A 26,367-nucleotide genomic window follows, 5' to 3' on the forward strand; every position below is an offset into this window, starting at 1 on the left:
AATATAATTACGCGTATATTTGACAGTTCTAATGGACATGCACAGGTGCAGATGCTGTTTTAAAAAAAAAAATTCAGTTGCGCAGTAGGAGATGATGTGCTACAGAGATGGTGTTTCATCAAAACAGTCCTCTTTTTCCATCTCAAGGGCCTTTTTCTGCAATATTTTCAGAATAAGCAAATTTGGTATAAACAACCATGCTATGTTTTCAGCCTCCTGAAGGGGATTTTGGCCAAGCTGGTATTTGTAACAAACTCGAGTAGTTGACTTTGTTTAGGCAATCGTGTTTTGTTTTCTTTTATATTGTTCAGCTGGGTTTTGGTTTTGTTTTTTTTTTTTTTTAAATTATTATTCCCATAAAAGGACTACGAAGTAGATGAGTCTGCTAAAATTAAGAATGGATTGCATATAGGATTTCTAATTTTGATTGCAAATGTACTTGGCATTTTGAAAACGTAACATAGCCTGTGCTATTAAGAACTAGGTTCCTTCTCTCCCCCCAAAGGAGGAGCTAGGCTTGGATATTACTCCTGCTGAATCCACAGTAAATGTTGTTCTGCCTGAGATCTCTTAGCACTACTATTTCTGTGCAAACTGATTCAAATTTTTGTACTAACTGTACAAAGAGATTTGGGTGTGCAATGGACGTTTTGCAGCATACCAGCATTTTACCTGCTTTTTTTAAAAAAGCAAACAAAGAGAATTTTGTTGTTTACTGTAGTATATGGGGGCAAATCTTGCAGACCCTGCTGAGGCAATGTTTTGATGGATATAGTAGGGGATACAGTAACTTAAGGGCTGCAGAATTAGGGCCACATATGTGTCTGTAGTTGAAATTTAAGGGACAAAGCATCTATGCTTCTAGCTTCTGAGCATCACACAGTGATCATCATACACTAGTACTCCGTAGTAATACTTGAATAACATTTTTCTGTCATTCAGTTGAATAAATGGCAAGGTAGGAAATAGGTATTATGCTCAAACAGACTTTGTCAAACAGTATTTCAGAAGAAAAGTAAAGCACTTGGAGTAGTACTGAAAAGCACTTTTTTTTGTTTGTTTAAATATTCTCAAGCACAGAAAGATAAAGACAAACGGGTGGTGCCAGATCAGTCATGAAAACAGTGAGTTCTCATTGTGTGAACGCACAAATGTTGGTTATTTCATTTTTGTATTAGAATTCTAGCAGAGGTCTACCCGAGCCCTTCCAGACTGGACGTAGAGGGGAGGAGGAATGAAGATGAGGGGTTCAGAGTTGTCATGTGTGCAGTTCGTTTTCTTTAGGTAACTTTCTGCTTGTGCTGGTATTGAATATCTTCTGTCAGAATGACTTCACTCGTTCAGACCTGATATATAGCTATTTGCCTATGGCAGTATTAAAAATAGGCTGTTGTAAAACTGGAATGTTAAATTCACAAGCAGAAAAGTTGCATTGCAAAGCATGTCGTATAAAACGCTGGTCCTCCAGCAGTTGGAAAGAGCTTATCTCATGCCTTATTCAGTGATACGATCAGTGGCAAGGGCCAGGAGTACAAATGCGAGGTTAATTTGGGGAGTTTATCAACACTGTGATGCAAATACAAATATCTTCAATGCGTCTCTCTGCAGCATGTGACAAACTTTCAGCTTCTACAATGAATCTGCCAAAGCAAATGGAATCGCCAATCAGTAAGCGCCTCTCCTCCTCCACAGCGGCAATAACACATTCCCCCGACAGAGGCAAGTGAATATGCTGGTCTCCTACCAGCATAAACTCTCCTGCTTAAAGCACTTCTTGTTCATATAGCTATGTAACTCGCTTATGTCTATTATTCAAAAGAACTCAAACGTTTGGGGGGGATTGTAAGTTAGTACAATAAAATAGTTCTGCAGCCTGTCCCAAGACTGTGCTGCCATGCTGGAGATCCTAGGCCAGCGACAAACGCTGTGGGGGTTTTTTTTGGTTTGTTTTTTTTTATTGATTCTTTTTCAATTTTTGGTGCTCCAGCAAACAGGGTTGTAAGTACATGCGGCAACTGCAGCAATTTCCTATAACTGTACAGCTTGTGATCTTCTAGCCAAATAATGAAAAACAAGCAAACCAAACGTGTGGCTCGACAATAGACGTGGGATGTACTGCGGGCAGAAGTACGTCCAATGAGCCACCTGGGAGCCTTCAATCTGATGACCAGAGTTGTAGAGCCCTTTAATTTGATTTGAAACCCTGATCCATCAGAGGCTCAGCAAAAGATGATCATCCTGCGGGATTAATGATTACTAAACGCTACAGAGAGAAATGAGGAGTTCACCCCATCGTGAACTCTTTGGAAATTTTTTGGTTTGTTTTGTGTGGGTTTTTTCTTTCCCCCTCTTTTTTTTTTTTTTTAAACTCTAATGAGAATAAAATTAACTGAAATAAGTGACAATGAAGGCTTATTTCTGGAATGAAAAGAGAAGGTAAATTTACTTTTAATTTCTGAATTGCTTGATGAAAACTCATCAGTAGCTTTGAGGGTATTATGATAGGTGGCTATATATATATATGAATGTAATAGGAACATCCATAAATATCTTTCTTACGTAGTTGATGCTTATATTTATGGAGTAGGAAGGAATGCAGACATATTGTATAAATAAGACTTATGCAATGCAGTGAGACTGCAAATTTTAAATGCAGTCCTAGTATGGTTGGCACACTAGTGAGTAGCTGCGCCGTTATACCAAATGGTTTTACTACCTTTTCTACTGGGGAAAAAGGCAAACCTTTTCCATGCTGAGTCATGAAAGCAACCATTTTGCAGAATGGAACATGCCTCTGTAAGAACAAAATGCAACACGGTTTTAACCTTACTATATTTATTGTACAGGTGGGAAGATAATTTAAAATGATGGAGAAACTAGAAACCTTCTTTTTCAGAGGGGATGAACATGATCTTTAAATATTATAAATCTCAAACACTTCAAGTTTTTTTTTCATTTCATTTAATCATTTCATTTCAGTTATTTTAACGTAACATTGTTTTATTTCTTTGCATTTTAAATTTTATTTTATTTGCTCCCATCCTTCAGCTCACCGCATGCATCTTAGTCCAATGGAAAACTTTATTGTTTCTCGACTGCTGACTCCCACACAGTCATCTTTAGCCAGAAGCAGAAGTACATTAATGCTTTCTGAGCAGTACAATAATCCAGGTAAAAATGTGAATTACTCTGAAACCGTTAAGGTATGGGTTTGGTTGCATTTGAGTAGTTGAAAGAAATGAAGTGCTATGAACCAAATGACAATTTACATGACAGTACAAATCAACGATTAAGTTGTTCATGATAGCAGTGTATTTAAAAGCTTCAAAACCACATCATCTTGTCTGTCTTGTTCTAAACGTCTTTTTAAAAAGAACATGGTTAAAAAAAATACAACAAAAACACACAAGCAAAAAATGAATTAACAAACCCACTAAAACCTAAGCCAATGGAAAACTGAATATATTTCTTTAAGAAACAGATTTTTAGACCAGTGTGTGACACCTCTCAGAGGCTTTATTTGATATATTAATGTCATCCCCTTTTATACCCAAATAGTATGTAGAACACAAATCCCAGTGCACCATTTGAGCCTTAATTATTTTTACTAGAGTTCCAATTCTTTGCTGTTAAATTACTTTTTGCCTTTACTGTGTGACTATATGTGTATTTTTATGTGTGTGTGTGTATATACACAAATAGAAAATGATACTTACTTAGAGGAAAAAACGGAGGCGCTGATAGGAAGGTGTCAGTTCCAGAAATTATTTGTCTTTAAGATACTAAAAATTAGGGACGATAGTTACTATTCCTATCTGTAAATGTCAGTCTAATAAAACTCTTATTTTGCAAACATCTACAAAACTAATGTTTCCAGTCCTGCTAATACTTAGACAAGTGCCTGACTTCCAGAGTAGTTCCTGCTTATAAAGCTATAGCTAGTCATAGTGTTTGCTGAAAGAAGGACAAACAGGTTTTTTTACTTTTATTAAAAACAAACCCCACACCTGCAAAAGGAAACATTCTTTTCAGGATAAAACTGGTTAGACAGCATAAGGCTGATCATCTTTATGATCAGTATTTTCATATGGCAGGGTTGAAATAGGCTCAGGTCCTGCATCTGTGCTTTTAATACAAAGCTACATAAAAATTAATTGCAAAGTAAGCCTACTTTCCTTTGTGCGTTACTTCTTTGTTGTGGTGCACAGGGACATCGATATTGAATGACTCTGAAATTACTTCCCTTGTTTCTACATTAAAAGCAGCATCTGCTGGAAGCAGAAATACCGTCATACAGTACTTAGCCCATGAGAATATTTCCAGTTTACTTACTGCTCAGGGATCAAGTACTGCACAAAAGCCAACTTGAAATTAGATCAGTATATTCTGCTTAAAATTTTGAGGTGAATTGCTGGGGCCACCTACAGATGTTGTTTTCTGTGTTGCATTTGATATTGAAGAAATCAATAGGGACTTCCTTTGCCCTTCCCCACTCGTTTTGTTTGTAAACTCCCAGCTTTAAAGATCCTGCCATGAAGGGAGAGATAAAGTAGCACACTGGCATGTCTGACGAGGATACAATTTGGTCTGCGGGTCACTTTTTTCCCCTTGGCTGATTCTGGGAACAGTGCTCTGAACCAGCGTCCTCTTGTCATTTCCTCGCAAGGCGATCAGGCTGTAGCACAGGTTGCAAACAGTATCAATGCTCAGCGTGGCCACAGACAGTTTTGCCAGTAATTGCTAGCAAAGAGTTGAGGGAGATCTCGCATTTGTGGTGTACTTCTCTCTGTAGAAGTTTTCCTGAACAGGGAAGAGGGCTCTTCATATTCTAGAGGGCATACTGTGCCTCAAATCATTACGTTTGGGTCAAAATTGCTCTGCTCCTGCATTTGCTGCAAGCATAGAAATGAGGAGTCTCAATTAAAGACTCTTTCTCATTATTAGTGTCACTCTGAGACAAGATATTCAGGCAAACAGTTGTTATTGGACACACATAATTAAACTTTTTTACAGTTGGAAGTAAAAATACTTACCTTAAACAGAATTTAAGTTTCTGAACATTTTTCTTAATATTCAGTGAACTTCTGCCAACTTGCTGGAAAGTCAGTCAAAGAATACACAGGTCCAGGTAGACTTAAAAGCATACAAAAAGGCTTCATAAGAAATTTTATAGGACAGCCCCTATTGGGGGCATATTAGAAATGTGAATTCCGTTACATTTGAGCATAATTACTGCTTTTCCAAAGTCAATATCCTTCTTGACTTCAGTCGAATAAGATTAGAAACAGACTGTCACATGGATACAGTTAGTATCTGTCTTATTAATAAAGCATATACTCTGGTGATTGTTCTATACGTATGTGAAAGTTTCGTCTTAGAAGGCAATATGAACAAATATTGCCTCAAATATGAACAAAATACCCCATTTTAAAAAATCCTGTTCATATTGTAAAAAAAGAAAAAACACCCAGAAAGAGTTGCCCTGTAAGCTGTACTGTATGTGTCGCACTCAAAGTGATGTCTACCACAAATAACAATAACTGAAATACCTACGGCAGCATTTACTTTAGGTTTCGGTTTGTGTTGTGGTGTTTTGTTTTGGGGTTTTTTGGTTTTTTTTTTTTGGTTTTGGTTTGTTTTTTTCAATTAAGTATTATTTTGAAAAGCAATTAAGGTATATAGGAGCCTTTGTTATATTTGAGCTTTAAAAAAATATCCCTACTCCTCTGACACCATTTCTGTTTTGCAGTATTTGTTCAAAAATCACCCAACTAGAATTGTTTGATTACTCTTTTTATCATATGCAAAGGAAGCTGGACTTTCCAGAAGAGAAAAGAATCACAGTCATAGTCAGGTGTTTCAGAAGGTATATGAGTGGGAGCGCGATATTTTAGAGATAATAAAAAAAAAAAAAATTAAAAATCCTGTAAAAAGTTACTTTCAGTTGAGGCATTTTAGTAAATGTGAGACCACGTTGAATGTGTTATATAATGTCATCTTTTGAAAAACTTTTTAAAAAAACCTTGAAAACTACCTTTGAACATTATAACATGAAAGTATGGTGTTTTCTCCTCTCCTTCACTTCCTCTGTCTGTGCTCCCTTTTGCTCTTGCTATTGTACTATAACTCTTTAGTATTCCATATCTGTCCTCGTGTAGCACCAGCTAGTCCTCTTAAATCTCCCTACAAGCCTTCCCCCACCCGAAGCACCGACAGAAAGAAGGCAACTTCACCCTCCACTTCTGACGCTGTGAAAGGGGCGGCTGCAGCTGAAGTTACTCAGGTGGGTTTGCAATGGTTTTGATTTCATTTCTGGGGGAAACTGCTGTGGCTTCTGGTTGTTATCTTTCCCTTTACATTCATAAAAATAAAGTGCTACCCCTGTTGTAAGAAACAGCAGTAAGAAAGTGAGCCTTGCATGCATCTCTTGCTTTCCTGCTCCTGTTTAGCAGCATTTTAATATCTTCCTCCTACTGAGAATCAGTGTTGAGCACTGGTATTTGGAACAGCAACACCTTTATTTTCCGGGAACTGAGATTTCTGGCACTGGTGTATGTTTCGTGGACTTGCCTGTAACTTCTGGGAATGAGGATGACAAATAGGATCTCTACTGAGTATGACTGTCCAGTCTTGCTGGTTAATTAGCAAGTTTCGCATGTTTTGGAAACTTGCCAAGTGTATTGACAATGCCTCTGTTATATACCAATTGCTTAATTCTTCCTCTGGATGTTTTTAATGCTGTTTGCTTAAGAGATGCATGATTGATCCACTGTAGTTTCCAGAAAAGCAAAGGCAAGTCATTCACCTTTACTGAGTCTACAGAACATAAGGCACATTTTAAAAAATTTATGCTAGGGCTCTAAAATTCACTTAAGGTCCTGTGTCTTGTAGTAGTTAATAGTAGGGGGATTCATGCCATCTAAATTAGATGCAGGTGAGAGGACCAAAGCTGGATGCTAAAGATTTGTGTAGTGTCTTTCTTAGGTGTGATTCAGTGTTAGATCCAGCAGCGTTGCTGCGAGATGCTTGAGTGCACCACTGACTATGTCTTACAAGGCATCACAGGAGCAAGTGGATGATTTTGACAACTCCACCCAGTGCCACCACCCCTCCCAAGAACTCTTGGAGAGGCTCTGATGTGGTGTTACTTCTCTGAAACTTGTATGCTATGTCCATGCAAGACATGGTTGGTTGTTTTTATGTCTATGTAAAATAAAAACCATGCACCTCATTTGTGAGATGGTGTTTAAAAGATTTTTATCTTAAAAGCGTGTTACACAAATCAGTTTATATTCAATCTTGTTAATAAAGCTATCAAATATATTTTTGATATGTTGGTTCTAATTATGGAAACCAAAATGAACTGTATTTCTAGACTGAGAAGATAAAGAAAGAGAAGCGACCCACAACACCTGGTTCGTCATCTGGTATGGGATCTCCTCTAAGAAGGTCTGATTCTCCTGCTGCCATGTCCAGAAGATCTGCGTCACCTGCAACGCCCAAGTATGCCTTTCTTAATAATGGTCTAATATGCTGTGAACTTCTTGTTACCTATAAAGGAGACATAGATTCTTGAGGAACTTCCTTTAAAGTGTTGTGTAAAATGTAGTGAATTTTAGTTATGCATACAGAGAGAGAGAGAAATGTATCTGAACAGATATATGTAAAGTTGTGTTAATGGTCACTAGAGACCCTTCTCTGCCTCTTCTCAGTCTTTTGAAATTATCACAGTGCATTTCATAATTCATGTGAAATATTATTTAACATATATTTTTGCACATGCTTTTGGTTTACTTGGTTTTGAAGAAACTCTGCCTAATGTGAAGAAATGCACAGAACGTGAATACTCACTAGAAATTCCAGCATTTAAAATATGCATTTCCTATTGCTGGCATGACCATCTGGTTCCATAAATATACTTAACTATGAGTCATCTAAACCATTGGTTTTAATCTTTGCTTATTTGCAGACTTCTTTGGGTTTGTTGCTTTTGGTTGTTGGTTTGTATTTTTTTCCACGCAGAGTTGTGGATTTATAGCATATCTGGGCTTACTAGGACTTGAGTTTCTTTTCTTAGTTGTCGTTTGCAGACACTCTTAACTGTAGCCTGTGTAGCACAACTTGCAACTTGTAAGTCTAAGCAAATGTGTCTTCAGCTTTCTTAGAACAGGATATTAAGTCTGGCTCAAATGCAGAGGTATGCCAAAGTAGTCCTGATCTGTAGTAGTTGTCTGACCTTTTAGTTTTGTTTTGTGGGGTTTTTTTAGTTTTTTTTTTTCCTCTTAGACCCTGTTCATGGGTCCCACTTCTGTCTTGAAAATTATCTCCTTTTGTCTGATTTTATTTATTTGTTTATTTTTTAATCTGAACTGGGTAGCATAAATGAGAACGCCCCAGCTGACACTCAAGGCTGGACTGGCTCTGTTACCTCTCCCATCCTCAAAACCTCCTTGCCCTAGAGGAACAAGATGCTGAAGAAGGGGAGATCAGCACAGACCCGTTTCACACATACGCTCTTTATGACCCAAAAAGTGTAGTTTCCATTTTTATTAAAAATGACGCATTGCCTCCTAGATCTCCTAGGATCTATTTAGTGTACCTTATGCTTTGGTTAAATGCCAATTCATTAACAGTCTTACTTTCTACATTCATAACCTAAGGGTCATAGTGCCCATACAACAACTGTCATGAGATCCTTGCTGTTATGGCTGAAGCTCTCACTGGTTGTATGAAAGCAACCTCACCGTCCTAAATCAAGATATCCTTACCTCCCCATTTAAACAAACACCAGTCCAACAGACCAGCAGATCGCAAAAGCTGTTTGGCTTCCTGGCCCAAATAACACAACTCTGATGCCTTTCCCCACATCAAAGGCAAACCATGGGACTCCCATTTGTGTTGCACCACTCATCACGATTTCCAGGTGGACGGGGCCCAGTTCCATCCTGCTTACATCACTCCAGCTAACCGCAGCTAGTCTGGCCACATTCTCAATCAGTTTTGATGATCCCCTTTCTGACAAATTTTTTCTACTTCAAAAACTAGCTGGTGTTCCTTTTCTGCTTCAGCTCTGAGTGCATACTTCTTTAACGGAGGATGATTTTGTGTTTGAATCTGGTGTTACACAAAATACAGGAAACCGTCCAGTTCTGGGCATTCTTTCTGTTTCGGACATCCCCTTGCATGCAACTGGGAAATTGCAATTCTTTGTATTATAGGGCTACAAATTCTCAAACTTGCAATATTATATATAATGTAGTCAGATTCTGAACTATGCAAGTTTTGTGAAGAATGGAATGATGTGAAATGTTAGTGACAACCAGTTTTTTTTCATTACACCTTTGAGCAGATCATTGTCTAGTGGCACTTGAAAATGTACAGAGAAAAGTTTGAGGTATAAAAACGTGTATTATTCTGTAAGTACTGATATTCCCTGCTCAGAATGCATCTTTCGGGTCACTCAGTATAAAAGTGATATCAGTATAAAAATATACCAAGAGACGTATTTAGTTGAGCAAAATGATGGGTGGGAAATGGATTGCTGAGATTGAAGCCCTTTGTGATGGGCAGACATTGAAAAGGTTTGTATAGCTCATCATAGAGACATCTGGGGGGAAAAAAGAAAAAGAAACGGATGTTTAGTGCTTCATGAAAAAAGTATGCCCAGTCTTAATTTGGAGTACTAGTTTCCATAAAAGGTTAGGCAAAAATGGAGACTTTTCCCAGAGGTGCAAATTATGGGAGCCTGTTTATAGTAAAACATTTTCATGCCTATAAGGAATATAAACTACTGTTTTTAGAGGAAGAAGGAGATGCTGCATGGAGGAATTAAGAAGCCTACTGGTGGGTTTCTCTCTGATTGTGAGTCACAGCAGTTATCCTTTTTTTTTTCTTTTTTCCTCCCTCTCTTCCTCAAGAAAACCTGATTCTGACTACAGCTAGAAAAGTATTACTGGGCATTTAATCTTAACGTGGCCCAATTAGAACACCCTCCTTGACCTTATGAGAGATACAGTAAATAAGAGTTTAAATTCATGTTTATTACTGATTGCAGAAAGACAAATTCTCAAAACTTCCCCTCGGAAATTTAAAATAAGATCTAAAAAAGGTGTCCTGATCACTATATTGTATTATTATGTCAAGATACGCATTTCTTCGTACAACTCAAATGCCAGGTAGCAATCTGGCTGGTTAGTGGATTTAAATAGAGGCAGTCAGGCTTTTGGAACCTTCCTTTAAGTTGTGTAATCTTACATTTTCATTTAAAATTAACTGTGGAACTTAATTTTAGTGTGACTAAATATGTAGACAAATATTCATTCTCCTTGCAAGCCTGACAATCTTTTATAAATTCAATCTTTCTCCTTCCAGCACACCATATGGCCAAAAAAATACCCTGGAAGAAATAAGAATATGTATTGTACAGCATTAGTAGTTAGTGATCCTGCCTAGCACCTTAATTCAGAAAGCTGTAGAGGAAAGAATCAAGTATGGCCAGTGATTTAGATGACAACTAGCTGTATGCGTGTTTCTTCTTAAAAGTATGTGACTTGACGTTCAAGTTTTCTTGGCATTGTTCTACTTACTAGTTCTTCACAGTTGTCATCTCGGTTTGTGGGTGGTAGTTGCTTGTTTTCTTTATATGTTATTTCATTATTTATTAATTAAAAAGCTCTTTTTATCATGGTAAAGTAACTGAAACAGGCTCAAACAAGACAACAAAACTTCAACCTAGAGAGAGACTGTGATTGATGGCAAAGTAGATTCGGTAATTACATATATAAAATACAAATGTTTGAAGGTGCAAATTTTACTGAGAAAGGAAAAAAGATTAGCCCAAAGACATAATGTCCAAGACAAAATGAGTGAATAAATACGGACCTAAAAAAGGAGAAAAGGCCGGGGGTGGGGGGGTAACAACAAACTCGAACAATAATTAAAACCAAGGAAGGAATTCGAAGCTTGAAGATATTTGAAAAAGTAAATATATCAAGAAACACCACACAAAAACCAACACCACAAAAACTATTAAAACTATTGCTTTGAATCCAGTGTGGATCAGTTGACAAAGATGAAAGTTAATGGATTAGAGAGCTGGGATAATTGAGACATTATCTTTTATTTTTACAATTGCTATTGGATACTGATTGTGTAAAGTGCTCCTGTTCTTCAGATCTCTCACAAGATCAATAATAACAGGTTTTTTGGTAATTTTTTTTTTGATGCTTTGTCTTCAAAGATCTATACGTTAATCTGTTTATTCTTGCAGTATCCCTCCGAGAATAGGTTAAGTGTCCGATCTTATAGATCCGCAAAGCAATAAAGCCTGTGTCCTTCACATGTCTTTGGGTAAATAGTCCCTTTGAAATCAATGGGACCCGACTGAATCAAGGAAGTAGGATTTAGTTTTAAGTGTCTTCAGATAAGCCCTAGTATAAGCCAGTGAATGAAAACGGAAAGCTCTGACGAGCCTCTATGCTCCATTACCTCATATGAGAAAGGCAGAAAGGGCAGGGGGGAAGGGAAAAGGGACTGAACGCTGCCTGTGGGTGATTCTTGGTTCGTTTCCTGTTCCCAGCCTGTGTCACTGTCCTTTGCTCACAGTTTCACTAACTGACCCCGTAACTCAGTGGTTCTTCTGGACGACATCCCACTGCAGTCGTTGGGTCACAGTTTGATGTCAGAAATATACGTACTCAATCAAATTACAGAATACCAATGAAATATGAACCTGGAGTAGTACAAAAAAGACCGAAATGTTAGAAACGTCCTGTTAGAAAGGTGACTGCACGTGGTGAATTCCTCACAGAAGTAGCTTCTGTGTCCTGTAGTGACCTAGTTTTCTGTTTTATTTGGTATGTGCTGCATTTACTACTCTTGATCTTTGTTTTGCCTTGGAAAGATAAAAACAATGGGTAGAATGTTGGATCAAGACTATTTGGAGGTTTTTTTCAGCAGCTAGCTAGAGAATGGCCTAATTCAAGATTTTTAAAACATCTGGAATAATGCAGCTATCAAAATAGTTACTCTATGGACCTGTGCTGAGTTTGTGCTCATGTGTAAAACAGAAATGAATCTGTTTCTGGCTAGGAAAGATCAAAACTAAAAGTGAAAAAAACATGCTTTTGAGAAAATATCACAGATAGCAGAGTAAAAATATCAGAACGCAGGAATAACTTGTGATCAGAGCAACCTCAGAAAACAGGCTTGAAAACATGCAAGTCCGTGGTGTGGTTTCAGCAGAGCTTTTGTTGAATTAATAGGGAGATAGGGGGGAAAAAATAGCACAGCTCTGGCATTGCTGCAGATTTCTGATTTCAGGTCAGCCTTCTGAATTCCTGTAACCGATGACCTGTCACGTAGCTGGCTTTTTGAGAAAGCATGCTGTTCTCTCCCTTGCTGTTTATGGACAAAAATTGGATTTGACCTCTGACTCGTGTGCCGCATGTACTTTATTTTCTATGCTTAGCAAAAGTACGCTCAGAACCCCTCTTGTGCTCTTCCTGAGACGTTCTTCTGCAGTATGGGCTATCCTGGCTATTCCTCTTTTAATTCAATAAGAGCCATTGTAATTTAAGGGCCGGTGGATCTGCAGACCTGATAGAGGTCCTTGCAGTGCATGTAGGGGTCATGGTAAGAACCGCTTCTTACAAGCTGCTGCCCCCATGTCACCACAGGACAGTTAGGTGAGAAAACGAAGACCTCCTGGAGGGAGGAAGATGCTTCCTGGACTTCTGTGTTCCCCTGTAAAATCTAGTGACTGAGATGAGCCGACTTTCAGACAACTTACATGATACCACTTCTTGCATTTTGGAAAGTTGTCGTCTTAATTCTCTGGTCCTTGGCAGGCACGCTTCTGTGCTCCCACATTCTTACCAGAGTTTCATTACATCCCTTTCCTTTTCTCCCAAGGTAAAAATAAAACATTTTTGAAACCTAAGCAGAACCCTATGCAAGCATTTATACGTTTTCCCTTAATAATCTGATTTTTCTGTCTTCACAGTCAAGTTTGGCCATTTCTGCTAAAAAGTAGCATAATTTAAATACTATTAAAAGGAGTGGGTTTTTTCCAGTAGCAATTCTGCTTGTGTCTAGGAATGTTAAAGATGCTAAGTTGACAACACATTTTAAACGCAAGGCGGGGAAACAGTGTTCATTTAATACTTTCTTCTGGCATGCTATAAATGATTTAAAAAAATATTCTTATTCCTGATGGGCTTTCTGAGCTTTTCACTCCTGCACTACACTGTAATCCTTGCAGTATTCAGTCTTTTATATGCTTCTACCTTTTAGTTGCTATAAAAGAAGCAGAGCCATAGCTGTTTCTTGTTATGCTGGCCAAAGAGCTCTACGAAAAAATTTCTGTAGGTCTAAAAGTTCAAAGATGCCTTACTTAAATAATAGGATTCAACACACGCCTCTAGTCCAACAAGTAAGTTGTGCAGCCAGTCTGCTCTAATTCCTATGCAGTGCCAACATAGCGCTCATGACTAGACTCCTTCCTACCAGCCTCTTTAATTTGATTGTCATGTCTTTATTAGAGAACAATTACTTCTGTGCTAATACTGAAAATGACTCAGCCTTAGTTATGTGACTCTTTTGCTGCTCCTGTCACAACAAGTTAAATAAAAAGCATTGCAGGGAACGTGTGGTGAAGTCGGAAATGTAAACCAAAGACAGCAAGAAGGAACTATGCTTTGAAGAAGCGTCTGATTAGCAAGAAGCATCCTCTGTGCTGCAGAGAAGCATAAGAAAGGTTGCTTTTTATCATGCGTTATATTTTTATGAAGTGCAGTTGGAAGTGACTGTAACGGTGAGGCACATATGAGATGTTCATATGTAGGTGGGGCCTTGAAATTTCTACGTTGGTCTTTAGGAGGGCCTGGAAATCCATCTATATCCTTAAGAGAAAACGAAAGACAGTGCTTAAACCAGATATGGTCAACACCAACCAATCTCATTGGCTTCTCCCATTGCTGCTTCTTACAAGACCTGGAAAAAGACTTGCCAGTCCACATCTTCCAAAGCCTGTTCAGGAGCTGGCTGCCCTGCAAGGCAGGGCGAGCCAGGAGCCGTGGGTGGCAGCAGGGCAGACAAGGACAGGGACCTTACCCACAGGACCCCATCCCATAGCAGACAGCGGCCAGGGCAGGTCTGGTGATGGTGACCAGGGTCAGCCAAGAGTCCAGTGATAGCCAGCAAAGGCCTTAATGAGGTGGGTCCAAGCACACGCCAGGACATCAGGTCAGGATGGGCAGGCTAGGAGGCCGGGAAAAGGCATACCTATGGCTTAGCTCAGGGAAGGACCAAGGGCGAGGACCTGAGCTGACAGGGAGCTCCTGGGCCTGCAGGCAGAGGGTACCTGAGCTGAACTTCAAATTTAGTTGGGTGCTACTCTTCCATCGGCCCAAGGGCTTTTGTAGTCTGCGATGGCTCTTTAGTGGGAGTGAGAAAGTACGGGTGGTGCGATACTCTGAATGAGCTCCCTGTATTCTGGTGTCTCATCTTCTTTGAAATGCAGCATAATATGGTGGAAAAGAACTCTTTCTTCTCCTGAATTCATGAATTGGGGGGGAGTTGAAAGATGCTTAATTTCTATTGTCCTCTCTGTAATGCAAATGTTGTTCCGGTTATAATAGTCTCTGGCCACACAATACTATAGTTAGATCTATACAAAACTTGCAACTCCAGTCCATTAATTTTCAGCCATTGTCCATGTTTTCATGCTTGTGGTCTGCCAGAATGAGTGTTACAGTCCAGAAAACACGTTATGGTATATGAAACTATATTGTATAGATGAAAAAAGTGATAAGGGATGGTACATTTATATCATAATTGCATATTCACAAGGAATGTTAAAACTGCATGTGTAATGTTCACTTTAATGTAGGATTATTTATTCTAATGGGACTCACATAAATCATTATTTTAAGATTGTAATCTCTTTACTTCAATACTACTTAGTCACGCAGCCCAGCCTTTCTTAATGTTACAAGCATTTAGTGCTAGTTACTGGTGTTACATAAATTATGCATGGTGTTTGTGTGGAGTTTCGTGTTTCCTGGTAATCTATTCTCTTTAATGTGCACCTATTTTTCGGTGAATATCAAGTATCTTTACCCTTCTGCTTTCCCAGATCTGACTTCAAGGTTATCGTTTCACCTAACGTAAGCAACAGCCAAACGAGCGATGGGCAGCGTTGCTGCTGTGCGTCGCTGTCACCACAAGTGCAGCCGTGTAAGAGGTTGCAGGGGCTGAGTTTTGAGCCTTAAGTCTGTTGCATTGGTGCTGATTAAAGCACTAACTGAAACAGTGAAGCTGACTGTAGAATGGTTTGGTCAGTTCTGTCTCTCTGCGATACCCAGCTTTACCTTCCTATATAGTAGTATTTGGTGCTATTTTGGAAGATCAGATACTATTAGAAAACGACTATGTTTGACAAGGTGGCATTCAGATGAAAGCAGCACGCTGCATGCAACTCATTATAATTTCTGCAGACAGAAAGCAGCTGTAGCTTTACTGTAAATGTTGAGAAAGGACTATTCAATACGGTAATGTTGACAAAATCCTTATGAAATGGCCATTACTAAAATAATTGTTTTAGGTAGTCCTTGGATTTCATATCTCTTGCCTGCAACTCGGACAGTACTAGTGGTCTTTTTAAATGAGAATTTTCTGTAAGCATTTGCACTTGCATGCCAGTTCCCTGCATTTTGGGTTCTGATTGCTCGCATCCAGGTGGTTTCCATGCAGTATTGTGCAAAACAGCTGATATTCCGGTTTAGCCAGAGGCAAGAAAGGGGAACGGTGTACGTGAAGATTGGATTTTGATTCCAAACCGTGTAACGCATGGCCTGTTTTGATTTTTGTTTTTCCCTTTTCAGGACAGTTGCAAAGACTTATCCTCAGTCTCCTAAAAATGCCAAACAATATCCAGCTTCTCCTGTGAAGCATCGTGCCACTTCCAATCTCAACCAGGAAACTCCTAAAAAGAAAGCAGACAAGGAGAAAGAAAACATCAGTCATCAGAAATCCCCAGGAGCACGCAGTGATGAGGCAGGCCAGGTGGCTTCTGAGAAGCATGTGCCTTCTGCAGGAAAGACTGAAAATAGTGAAGGTGAGTCTTACTGCAAGCATAAATTGCAAAGTATCGTGGGTCCTTGAGGCTTTTGAGCAGTGATGAGCTGTTCTCTTTGGGAAGCTGCTTAGTCATGGGTTTATGAGTGTAAAGGTACATACTATAACCAGTAAGTGTGTAGTTTTCACCGGGGTTACCCCTGCGTGGAAAAAATGCTTGTTGTGAGGATGTGAAAATGTCAAGGATGCCCACATCTACCCCATATTGTATCAGCTGAAAATGCTGATGTATGGTTTTGACAAGCAAAGGTGTGACACCAGCATGAACCGGGACTGGTTTAGCCTCTCTGTGAGCGTTGAAGTGCTGGGCACTCTCAGTTCCCTGCCTAACTTCCCACCCTTGGTTATCTTCTCCCAGGGAAGATCACGGCAGGAACAACTGACGCAGAAGAAGCCTCAAAAATTCTTGCTGAAAAAAGACGACAGGCCCGCCTGCAAAAAGAACAAGAAGAAAGGGAGAGACAGGAAAGAGAAGAACGGGAGAGGTATCTCTGTTGATTTGTGAAAATTATTACCTAATAATTTAACCTGGATCATTTAAGATGCTTGAAACTGTGGTGGTTTTAGAATCAAGGTGTGAGCTTACATGTAAGTGTTAATTTCTTTCAATTTGCAAATTAGCGTCTTTCGCAGTCTTCATGACTAGTGAAGGTAGAAAATAATAATTTGACCTCTTTAAGAAGCCTGAAGGAACTGTTACTCATCCAAATACTTCAGGCATATCCACACTCCAGTGTGGACATACCTGAAGCATTTTATTTTGTAAAAAAATATTTGAAGCAGTTTGAAATGAGCTAGTTCACATAGAAGAAACAGTCTTGCTGTAGTCGTATATGCCTTAAATGACAAAGCTTGCATCGTTCAATGAATAACCTGAAGCTTATCTCCATGCCCAACTTGGCTGTAGGGAGCTGAGGGCTTTAAGAGTGTGGGCACAATGAAGGTTGCTGTGTCTAAGCGATGACATTCTGGCTCTGTTCTGTGAGCAAGCTTTTACGTTGTTCTCCACATTGGATACTGGTTGCAAGCGTCAACAAATCATGCCCTTCCTTCAGGCCCCTAATAGTAAATCACTAACTCTGCATGTCTAAATTCAACTTTCTGTTCTTATTGAAAGCATTGGGGGTGGGGGGGGAAATTTGGAAATATTTCCTGAATCCCTGATATGCAAGGATAAGAATGATCAGTTGTCAAAGCAGGTTTTGAATGTGGTGACAAAGGAGCATGATGTCCCTAAGTGGGGCAGGGAACAACACGGGTGGAATTTAGACCTACTCTTTCTAGTGTGCCTCTGTGTTTTGTGGATGTTGTTTGCCACTACGTATCCAATCTGTTTATCTTTGGCTGAAACAAAGGAAAAACGTACGTGCTTGTTTTTCGATACCAGCATTCTTGGTGTGAAGTACAGAAGAGGGGTGTTTTTATTATTGAAGCTGTAATTGAAATGAGAATGGAAATGTTTTCTTTGACAACTTTTTTTTTCCAATTATAATTTCTAGGAAAAATTAGGGCAGTGAAAATAAGATTGCAATAAAAGTTTGATAGCAACCTGAATTCTGGGCATGTGCTCAGTGTCTTTGCTTGTCTTCGCATTTGTGCGCTGATGCATACGTTATCAGTTACTGCCGATTGCATGCCACATACAGTAGGATTCATGCTAAACAAGATGAGATCTTTTAAACATACTGGTATAAATTTTCCAGGCTTGAAAGAGAAGAACAGAAAAGAAAGGCAGAAGAAGAAAGACTTCGTCTGGAGGAAGAGGCTCGTAAGAAGGAGGAGGAAAGAAAACGTGAAGAAGAAGCAGCTAGGAAAAAGGCAGAAGAGGAAGCCAGGAGGAGAGCTGAGGAAGAGCAAATGCTAAAAGAAAAGCAAGAAAAAGAGCTCCAAGCCAAACTTGAGAAACAGGTACTGTCTCAAAACAGAAAAGTGAAACTTTGTATACATATAAATAAATACTTTATAGTATCTGGTAATTTGCCTGAAATAAATAATGGCCCTATCATATTTTACACATTTTGATTAGAGGGAAGAAGCAGAAATCAAAGCCCGTGAGGCAGCTGAACAACTTCGTCTTGAAAGGGAACAAATCATGCAGCAAATTGAGCAAGAAAGACTGGAGCGGAAGAAGGTAGATATTTGTGTCTCATTTAAGATAATTATTTCATTTCTTGTTTAAATACGTAACTCAGGAACTAACCAATAGTATCTAGAAATAATAATCTGGAGGGATTACAGATTGATATTTATGTCTAATTATAGTATTTGCTGCTTGCATGTTAAGGGAATGTGGACATCAAAATTTGTAATAATGGAATTGCCTAAGGCAAATGACTTTCTACTCGGTGCTGAACAAACATAGAATTAGCCTCTACCCACAAAGTTAAATGCCTGAGACAAACAGGGAATGGCATGCCAAGGCAAACGTCGATTGCCGCCCAACCCAGGACATCCCAGACTATTCAGGAACATGAGTGACATTGTTTGAAAACTTACTCAACAAAAGCTCCGTGTCATTAATTGGGAAAGCTATGTGATTAACAAACAGGTTTTCTCCCACCTGGGTGGCTCTGGTTGCCTTATGCAGAGGCAGCAGGGCTGTTTGGCCACCGCCGCACAAGGAAGTGGCTGGGCCTGGATATAAGTTAGCTTTATCTACAGAGAGAACAACGGCAGAGCTGCAGAACCCCTGTCTGGTTATAAAAGGTCGTCTTTCCATATATGTTATTCCAGTGTGTTATTTTTAACTGTTTGCCACTGAGCTGGGGGCATGTTACAGATTAGAATACCAAACCAAAGCGTCTTTAAATCTCAAATAGTTTCCTTTCACAGTAGTGCAAAGAGACAAGGTTTGTTGGAAGGTTTGTTGTTGTTTTTTTTTTTTAATGAACAAAGGAAAAATAGAAGTCTTTTAGGGTAATGCCTTACACGTTTCCAGCAAGAATAACTCCAGGTATTTCATCTTATTCTTCCATTCCAAAAAGCCTAAATATTTTTAAAGGAACTATTTAGAAGTAGTTGGAAAAACAACTAGATGAAAATAATAGCTGTTGGTTTTAAATAAACATGTTGTTCCAGAGCTGAGCTCAACTCATAACTGCAAATACCTGGTATTAAAATGTTTGTCTCTAAATTGCATCTCTTGAGACAGTCACGTTCTGTGAGATCTGATATGTGAAAGCCAGCTCCCAGGTGTTTTCTATCTCATGTTTTCTTTATTTTTCTTACTTATTCTCCTTTTTTCAAGACAAGCAGGGATGAGGTCATGACAGTAGAGAAAAGTTTCTTCTTTTTGTCTTTTTTTCTCCTTTATCAGTCTGTTGTGTTAAATATTCTGACTGCCTTCTCATCTGCCAATTTATTTTGATTTCTAGAGAATAGATGAAATAATGAAGAGAACAAGGAGGAGTGAAACACCAGAAATAAAGGTATGAAACAGCGTGTAGTTGCAGGGGGTTTTTTGTGTTTTGTTTTGTAACCCCTATGTGAAAATTAAACTCGAGTATTTCCACGTTGGTAGGCATACTTAGGTACACTTTACACCCAAATTTTAGCTGCGTTTCAAACAGAGAATGACTGTTACTTTGTCACAGTTATTATTGTGCCACTGCAACACAGCAACTTTCTGCAACTGTTGCAGGCTCATCTCCCTCACTATCTGGCAAGGTGGCAAGAGCACGTTCCTGGGTGCTGGAATGTTTGCTGCCCTGTTGTGTCTTCTGCTTTGTACCAGCCACTGAATTATTTCCTGAGCTCTCTGTGTTAAACCTGCCAGGAATGTAGGATTGAGAACAAGGCAGTTGTGTCCAGCCAGGAAGTTGACAGAGTGTCAAGTTTTCACTTCTATTGTAAGTTTTCTACTAAGGAAACTGTTTTCTTCAGTTACTTTCAGAGGATGTTTTGTTTTTTTTTTTACTTCAAAAAGAAAATAAATCCTATGTCTAATTAGAAAGGCAAAAAAAAGTCTCTCTTGCTGTCGATGACCTTTGACCACCCTGTGGCCCTGGGCAGTCTCACAAATTTGGAGTCCAATCAGTTCCATAAAGGTTACAGTCCTTCATCTAATACAGTTGACTCATTACTTGATTACAGAAGGAAGAGCCAAAACTGGAGGTACCGTCAACACTGAATGTGGAAAAGCAACCAAAGACCCTTGTTCTCAACCAGCCAGGTAAAAATTGCAATATTTCTCTGACCTGTTTTCACAGTTCTTTTCAGAGTTTTGTAATCGCAGGCAGAGCGCTGTGTATTATCACAGGTTCTTTGCTTTCGTCTCAAAAAGAACAGCTACACTTGCATCAGCGACAAATGCTAAAAACTGGAGATTTAGCTTTGTTTTGCCACATAAGTAGAAGAAAGCTTCTCCTCCATTTTAGTTCCTGATATAGCATTTCTGTAAATGAGAAGTTCCAGTCTGCCAATAGGTTTGGCTGCTGCAATCTACTTTTGAATTTTGTAGGCAGAAAAATTTTGCATACAACTAAGCTCACAAGCTTTTCATAGCATTGCTATAAATCTTACATTTAATTTGACTTCACGAGAAAAGCATATGTATTTAAAGAATTATTAAATAAAATACACGTATCTGGCATTTTTCTATATTTTGCTTACATCCCCAGGCTAAGGCTTTTAGTACATGGCACAAAAGATAAAACATTCTCTTCCTGTTTCCTCAGATTTAAAAGATGTAGCATAAAGAGCAATTTTAGAGTGGAAAAAGAGGGTTGACAGTATAGTATGATGAGTCATAGATGAAACCGAGTCCTACTGCATTGTCAGTCTTCCTTTCTACTCGATATATAACTTAGAAGCATTTGTGATTTTTTTTTTTAAACTGTTTAAATAAAGAAGTCGCTGTCATAATTTCTAACCTTCTTTTATAGATATCAATGGATTGGCCGCCTGCCTGAAAAATAAAAGCTTAGAAAGTGCTGCCTCTGTAATCCCTTCCCAAGACGTAGTCGCTAATGGACTCAAGTCAGTTCCAGGGCTTATTCAGCTGGAAGCTGTTGATGGGAAATCTAACAGCATGGAAGATTCAACAGATGAGGTTCAGTCCATGGATGTGAGGTACAGACCGTATCCAGTAATAGAAATTGTGGAATTCATATTAGGCGCAAAGTTTTCTGCTTTATTTGTTAATACTTTACTGCTTTACTTCTCACCTACCCCACAATGGGGCGGTCGGGTGTTTACTGTGATGTACTCCATGCCTGCCAAGATGCAAATTGGTTGTTTCAGACAAGAGTCAACAGAACCTCATCTCACTCTCACATAGTTGGCAGGGGTGGCGGGCAGGGAGGGGCTCTAAAATCCTTCTACAGTCCTCACTTATGGATTCCGTACAAGTTTGACCAAACCTTTCAGATTGTTATGTAGAAGTAGCTACTGTAGATATTGTCAGACGTCACCTTTTTTTTTTTTTATTTGCGTCTGGGTAGCCATGATGTATGAGGTTTTCTCCCTCCATAGAAACAGAATAAAGAAAATAATTAATTTAGAATTCTAAATACTTAACTGAAACAAATGTATGGAAATCAGTAAATAACTTGTGTGTATTAAATACCGTTGGATTTTGATGGAAGGACTTGCAGGATAGAAGGAAATTGATAATTTAAGGCCGTTATGAGAAAGCTAGCTCTGAATTTTAAATATGGAATTTTTATGCAGTGCTTCCTTAATTGGCAAGCCAACTTAACCTCTCATACTGTTTCAGTATTTCCAGTAAATCTGCATAAATATGTAAGAAATGCCCTGTTGGGACAGACCAGAAGTCCATCTAGCCCATTATTTGGTCTTGGAGAGTATCGATAAGAAAAACTAGTTAGGGAGAGCACCTGAGCCCACCACTTTCTGCAATCCAAGACCACACAGAAGTGTTACATTGGGGATGTTAGAGGGCACAACTCTGCCTTGTCCTTTGAGATATCCACTGATGGACCTGTTGCCCATGAGTTTATCCAACTCGTTTTTCAACCTGATGATAATGTTTGCATGCAGGACCGCATCAGGCAGCAAGTTCCACAGTACTTGGGTGGAACATTCACACTGGGTAAATTCCAGCGTGGAATTCACACTGGGTAAATTACATTCTTTGATATGTGTTAAACCCAGTCTCTTCCTAGTGTCGTTGGGCACCCACTAGGTTTTGTGGTGCAGGATTTGATGCAGAATAGTTTTGCCCTCAACTTATACACCAGTTGTGAAGTTGTGAAGCGTGAGTGCTTTAGGTAAATGTTTGCAGGGTCAGGACAAGAATTTGCGAGATGCAATAAACATTTAAGTAAGGGAAGGGTGCAGGGACTGAAATAGCGAGTTGGGAGTAAACTACCAGAAATGTGGTTTTAGGAGATGAGCATTCACATCAGACAGCTACCACAAACCTTAATCTTTAAGGAATTATGGACTAGGTGTGACCTTCCATCCTGAACAGGGTAACCTCTTTTTGTTTGGATTGGGCCATATTCTAGGTAAAGGCTTGCTGCAGCTGGCCTTAAGATAAGTAGTAGCTCTTGGGAGAGTCAGAAGATTAATTTGGTTGTTGCTTAACAAAAAGTTACACACTTCTTATTCTGCGTCTTCCTTTCATTTATCTTTCATATAGCCCAGTTTCAAAAGAAGAACTTATCTCTATCCCCGAATATTCACCCATGAATGAACTCATGCCCGGTGTTTCTTTGGACCAGAATGGGACAAGTAATGCCAAGGCTCTTGAAGATCTCTTGGATTTCACAGGCCAAGCTACGTACTCCAAGATGTCCAGTGATACCATTAGTCTAGATGACTGTAACAAAAACTTAATTGAGGGATTTAACAGTCCGGGACAGGAAAATACACTTAATTCTATCTGTTGACAACCTCAGTTTTCAGCAGAACAGATAAAGGTACAGTATTGTGATAAACATCTTAAATATGATAAATTGCTGGGATTACTTATGAGCTTCCCAGAAAAATATCACAGTTGTAAACAACATGTGTGGAGAGAGGAAGAAAGCTGGTCTCCTAGATATTTAAATTTAGCACAATCTCTCATATTTGCAGCTCTTTGTAAATTGGCGTCATATGCAAACTAAGCGTATCATAGCAACCAAAAGTATCTGGTAAATGGAAACATTTCCTTTATCCATTCAGAATATAGCGAGAAGAGTTGCTTTTTTTCTTTGTTAATACAGTACCTTTCCTATAAGTCTTTGGAACCTGTTTGCATGAAGAAAACAGTTAAAAGTGAGGCCAGCCTAGAAAACGGTAGTTATTGTTGCTGCTTACTCTTTTCCGCTGCTGTAAATACTTGCAGCACGGTGCAGAATCGCTTATCCTGGAAAGCCTGCAAACAAGATGAAAAAAGCATAGTAGGTTTTAGTGACAATTTCAAAGTACAGTGCCACAGTCCCTTTTTTTGAGAGAGCGTATTCTAAATTACAAAATTGAGGTCACCTAACTTGCATAGCTGACTTGATATTCTTCTCTCTCTTTTTTTTTTAATTGACAGAGGTAGCAATTTGTGGAGGATGTATATCCCTGTGATGCTACTGGCAGTAAAATATGAGCTTGTCACTTGAAAAAAGCTTCTGCAGTCCTTGAACACTGGATTTCAAATAATCAGAGCTGAATATAACTTTGTCTTCCCAGGGAATATGTTGAATAACTGTCTGCTTTTGGCAGAAAACGGTGATCTAGAGCCTCGATGGTTTCAGGGAAGACTGAGCGTGCATTAAAATTTGAGCTTTAGCTGCAAATAAAGCACTTATTTCTTCTTTTAATTTAAAATTCATCTCAACACTTCACTGTGATTTTTTTACCTGTGCGTTTTATTTTGAAAGGATTCTTCCTTAAGCTTTATCATACATCTGTTTAGACATTTTTTTTTTCTTGTAAATAATGTTGAGGTTTGCCCACAGTGCATTGAAAGGAAATGATATTCTGTATTTTAATTTTGTGCCTATCTTTTTTTTTTGTCTTTAATAAGGAGTTACTGGCAACTTTTATGCAGATGTATAATTCAAAACTATAGCTGAAGAGGCTTGAAAAATATACAGCTGCTGAATCAAAAGAGCCTTCTTACTGACTGTGGAGTGTGGGAGCTATCCCGTTATGGTTGTGTTGACACTTTTAGTCACTAGTGGCACTTACTGGTTAATATTAATTAGTCCGGGAGCAAGTATCAGTTATGTGTTTAAAAACATACTTGTGTAACACCTGTAAACAAAGTAGGCAAAATGCCTAGTGTATTCCCTTCATATATATAGTGTAGCTGTAGTAGATCCGAGTGAGTGGTCGGGGGGGGTGAGACAATATGTTAATCTTTGAAGATGCAGACACTTGATTAATACCAGCAGGCTTTCTATCACGTGGAGAAGTATTTTGGCTTCCTTAGAGGCTCAACAAAACAAGATTTAGTCAGCAGCAAAGCAATATGCGAACGTTGCAGCAGAACTACGAAGGCTGAGGCACGCACGGGGAGCACTGCTAGCCCTCTTAACCGTCTGTAAGCATCTGTATGGGAAAATTCACATGAGGACGTATAATGTCTAGGCATTATGTGCCATACAGTGTTAACCTTATTTCTGTTGGTGAACTGTAACTTTCTGCTAGATCATGTGCTGCTTTGAGGACACTTCTGTCCAGTTCCTTGTAAGAATAAATTATAAATACAACTCTCTTTGGACACTAACACAAACGTGAAAAGTTGGGGGGGTGGTTTTTTGCTTTTTTGTTTGTTTGGGTTTTTTTTTCAAATGTAAGGGAGCTCACAGCGTAGCTTGAGCTCAGTTGTAGCCCCGTTTTTGTGCTCTTTAAAGCCAGCAACGGGAAAGTAATCAATGACATTATGTGCGATGTATAAAGAAATCATACCTACAACAATCCAGCTCTATTTATGTTAGTGTACTTCAGAGAAACACTTTCTTTTGACTGTGCAGTAAGCTGTAGCATGGTACTGTCTTCCAAATTAGTCCTTCATCTATTTCCTAAATAATAAACAAACAAAACCAGTTTGTTTTGCTGTGATACATTGTGTTTGACAAACGTCACATTATATTTTATTATGGTGTCATTGTATAACCTGTAGATTTCTGTATTTGCATGACCTGTATAGCATGTATAAAGGTGAAATACATTTTCATTTATGAATCTAACTTGTTTCTTAGCTTTTTTTACTCGCAGAAAAAATGTGACTAATATAAAAATACATGTACGTTGATTTCTTCTGAGGTGTTTGCTGAAGGGGAGCATAATACTGAATGAAGGAGTGGTTGTCAGAGCTTCAAAATATTTCACCATTGTTTCCTTTGCCATACACTGAATTTGCCTTCTGAGGTCTTGCCAATACGCGGAAGAAATACAGACTGGTGGCAGAAGAGCCTTAAGGTGGGGGCTTCCAAACTCTGGCATCCAGGGTGCTAGTGACAGCGTACAAACCAGTTTGCAGCCCTTTCTGCTCCCTAAGGTATTACTTGGCAAAGAAAACGAGGAAAAGAAAACTTGGGAGCCATGGCCAGTGGACACTGTTCTGTTGAGCATGCAAGAGCTGTTCCGTAGGGGTATCCCTAACACAAACGCTGAACTTCTCTCCAAGCTACATGCACGTACTGCTGCTTAGAAGGAGCCCAGCCCGGAGCTGCTCTTAGCTTCCTAGTGAAATGCTGCAGGGGAAACATTCAACAATTCTTTATTTTCTTTTAATCATAACTTCAGTCAAAATCAAAAATGAGAGAATCTACTTTTATTATGAAGTGTATTAATACTCTCCATGGTGATAGTTCATCTCACTCTCATTAACTCTCGAATCATTCATGTGATTTGTCCACTCAATTATTTACTAAGATTAAAGGAAGCATGACAAGTGAGTATTCGTGAAGAAAGATATTGCATATTTTTTCTTTATTTTTGCTTTCAGGTGTAACTTAGGAAATTTGACTGACTATCTGGAGCAAGTACTGTTAGCTGAGAGGTTAAATTGCTTCTGCTTTTTGCTTTTGATGATGTAACATCTTCATACCAATACCATACCAGTGTGTGCTGCTGTGATTCAAGTCTGCGCAATGAGCTTTACTTCTAATTAGTCAGTGGTCTTGAAACTGCGGTGAAGGATCACTAATGATTCACACAAGTCCTTGGTAGAACTTTTTGGCTGTAAAGCACTTAAGAATCAAGCTGTGAGAAGCAGCAAGAACAAAAAGTAGAGCAGTGATCCTTGGATGGGTTTTTATAAATGTATGAATGGAAATACTT

At 38.9% G+C, this 26,367-nt stretch overlaps 1 protein-coding gene across 9 annotated transcripts in view; it reads left to right on the forward strand.

Moving 5' to 3' along the window:
* MAP7D2 (MAP7 domain containing 2) overlaps positions 1-25,271 on the forward strand; it is an 88,714-nt gene extending 63,443 nt beyond the window's left edge. For 4 of the 9 annotated variants that reach the window (XM_074605217.1, XM_074605237.1, XM_074605262.1 and 1 more), the window contains 12 exons: positions 1,609-1,719; positions 6,135-6,283; positions 7,376-7,503; positions 15,885-16,117; positions 16,496-16,622; positions 17,841-18,045; positions 18,164-18,268; positions 19,512-19,565; positions 20,230-20,308; positions 21,021-21,207; positions 22,742-23,021; positions 23,627-25,271. In XM_074605217.1, coding sequence (XP_074461318.1) covers positions 1,609-1,719; positions 6,135-6,283; positions 7,376-7,503; positions 15,885-16,117; positions 16,496-16,622; positions 17,841-18,045; positions 18,164-18,268; positions 19,512-19,565; positions 20,230-20,308; positions 21,021-21,207; positions 22,742-22,991 — 1,628 coding nt within the window. In that variant the 3' untranslated portion in view covers positions 22,992-23,021; positions 23,627-25,271. Of the gene's footprint in view, positions 1-1,608; positions 1,720-3,048; positions 3,172-6,134; positions 6,284-7,375; positions 7,504-15,884; positions 16,118-16,495; positions 16,623-17,840; positions 18,046-18,163; positions 18,269-19,511; positions 19,566-20,229; positions 20,309-21,020; positions 21,208-22,741; positions 23,022-23,626 lie in introns of all 9 variants that reach the window. The other 5 variants (XM_074605228.1, XM_074605246.1, XM_074605270.1 and 2 more) reach the window with 2 other exon arrangements.
* Positions 25,272-26,367: the final 1,096 nt, after the last annotated feature.

Source organism: Larus michahellis, chromosome 1, assembly GCF_964199755.1.
Source record: "Larus michahellis chromosome 1, bLarMic1.1, whole genome shotgun sequence".
Taxonomy (NCBI): Eukaryota; Metazoa; Chordata; class Aves; order Charadriiformes; family Laridae; genus Larus; species Larus michahellis.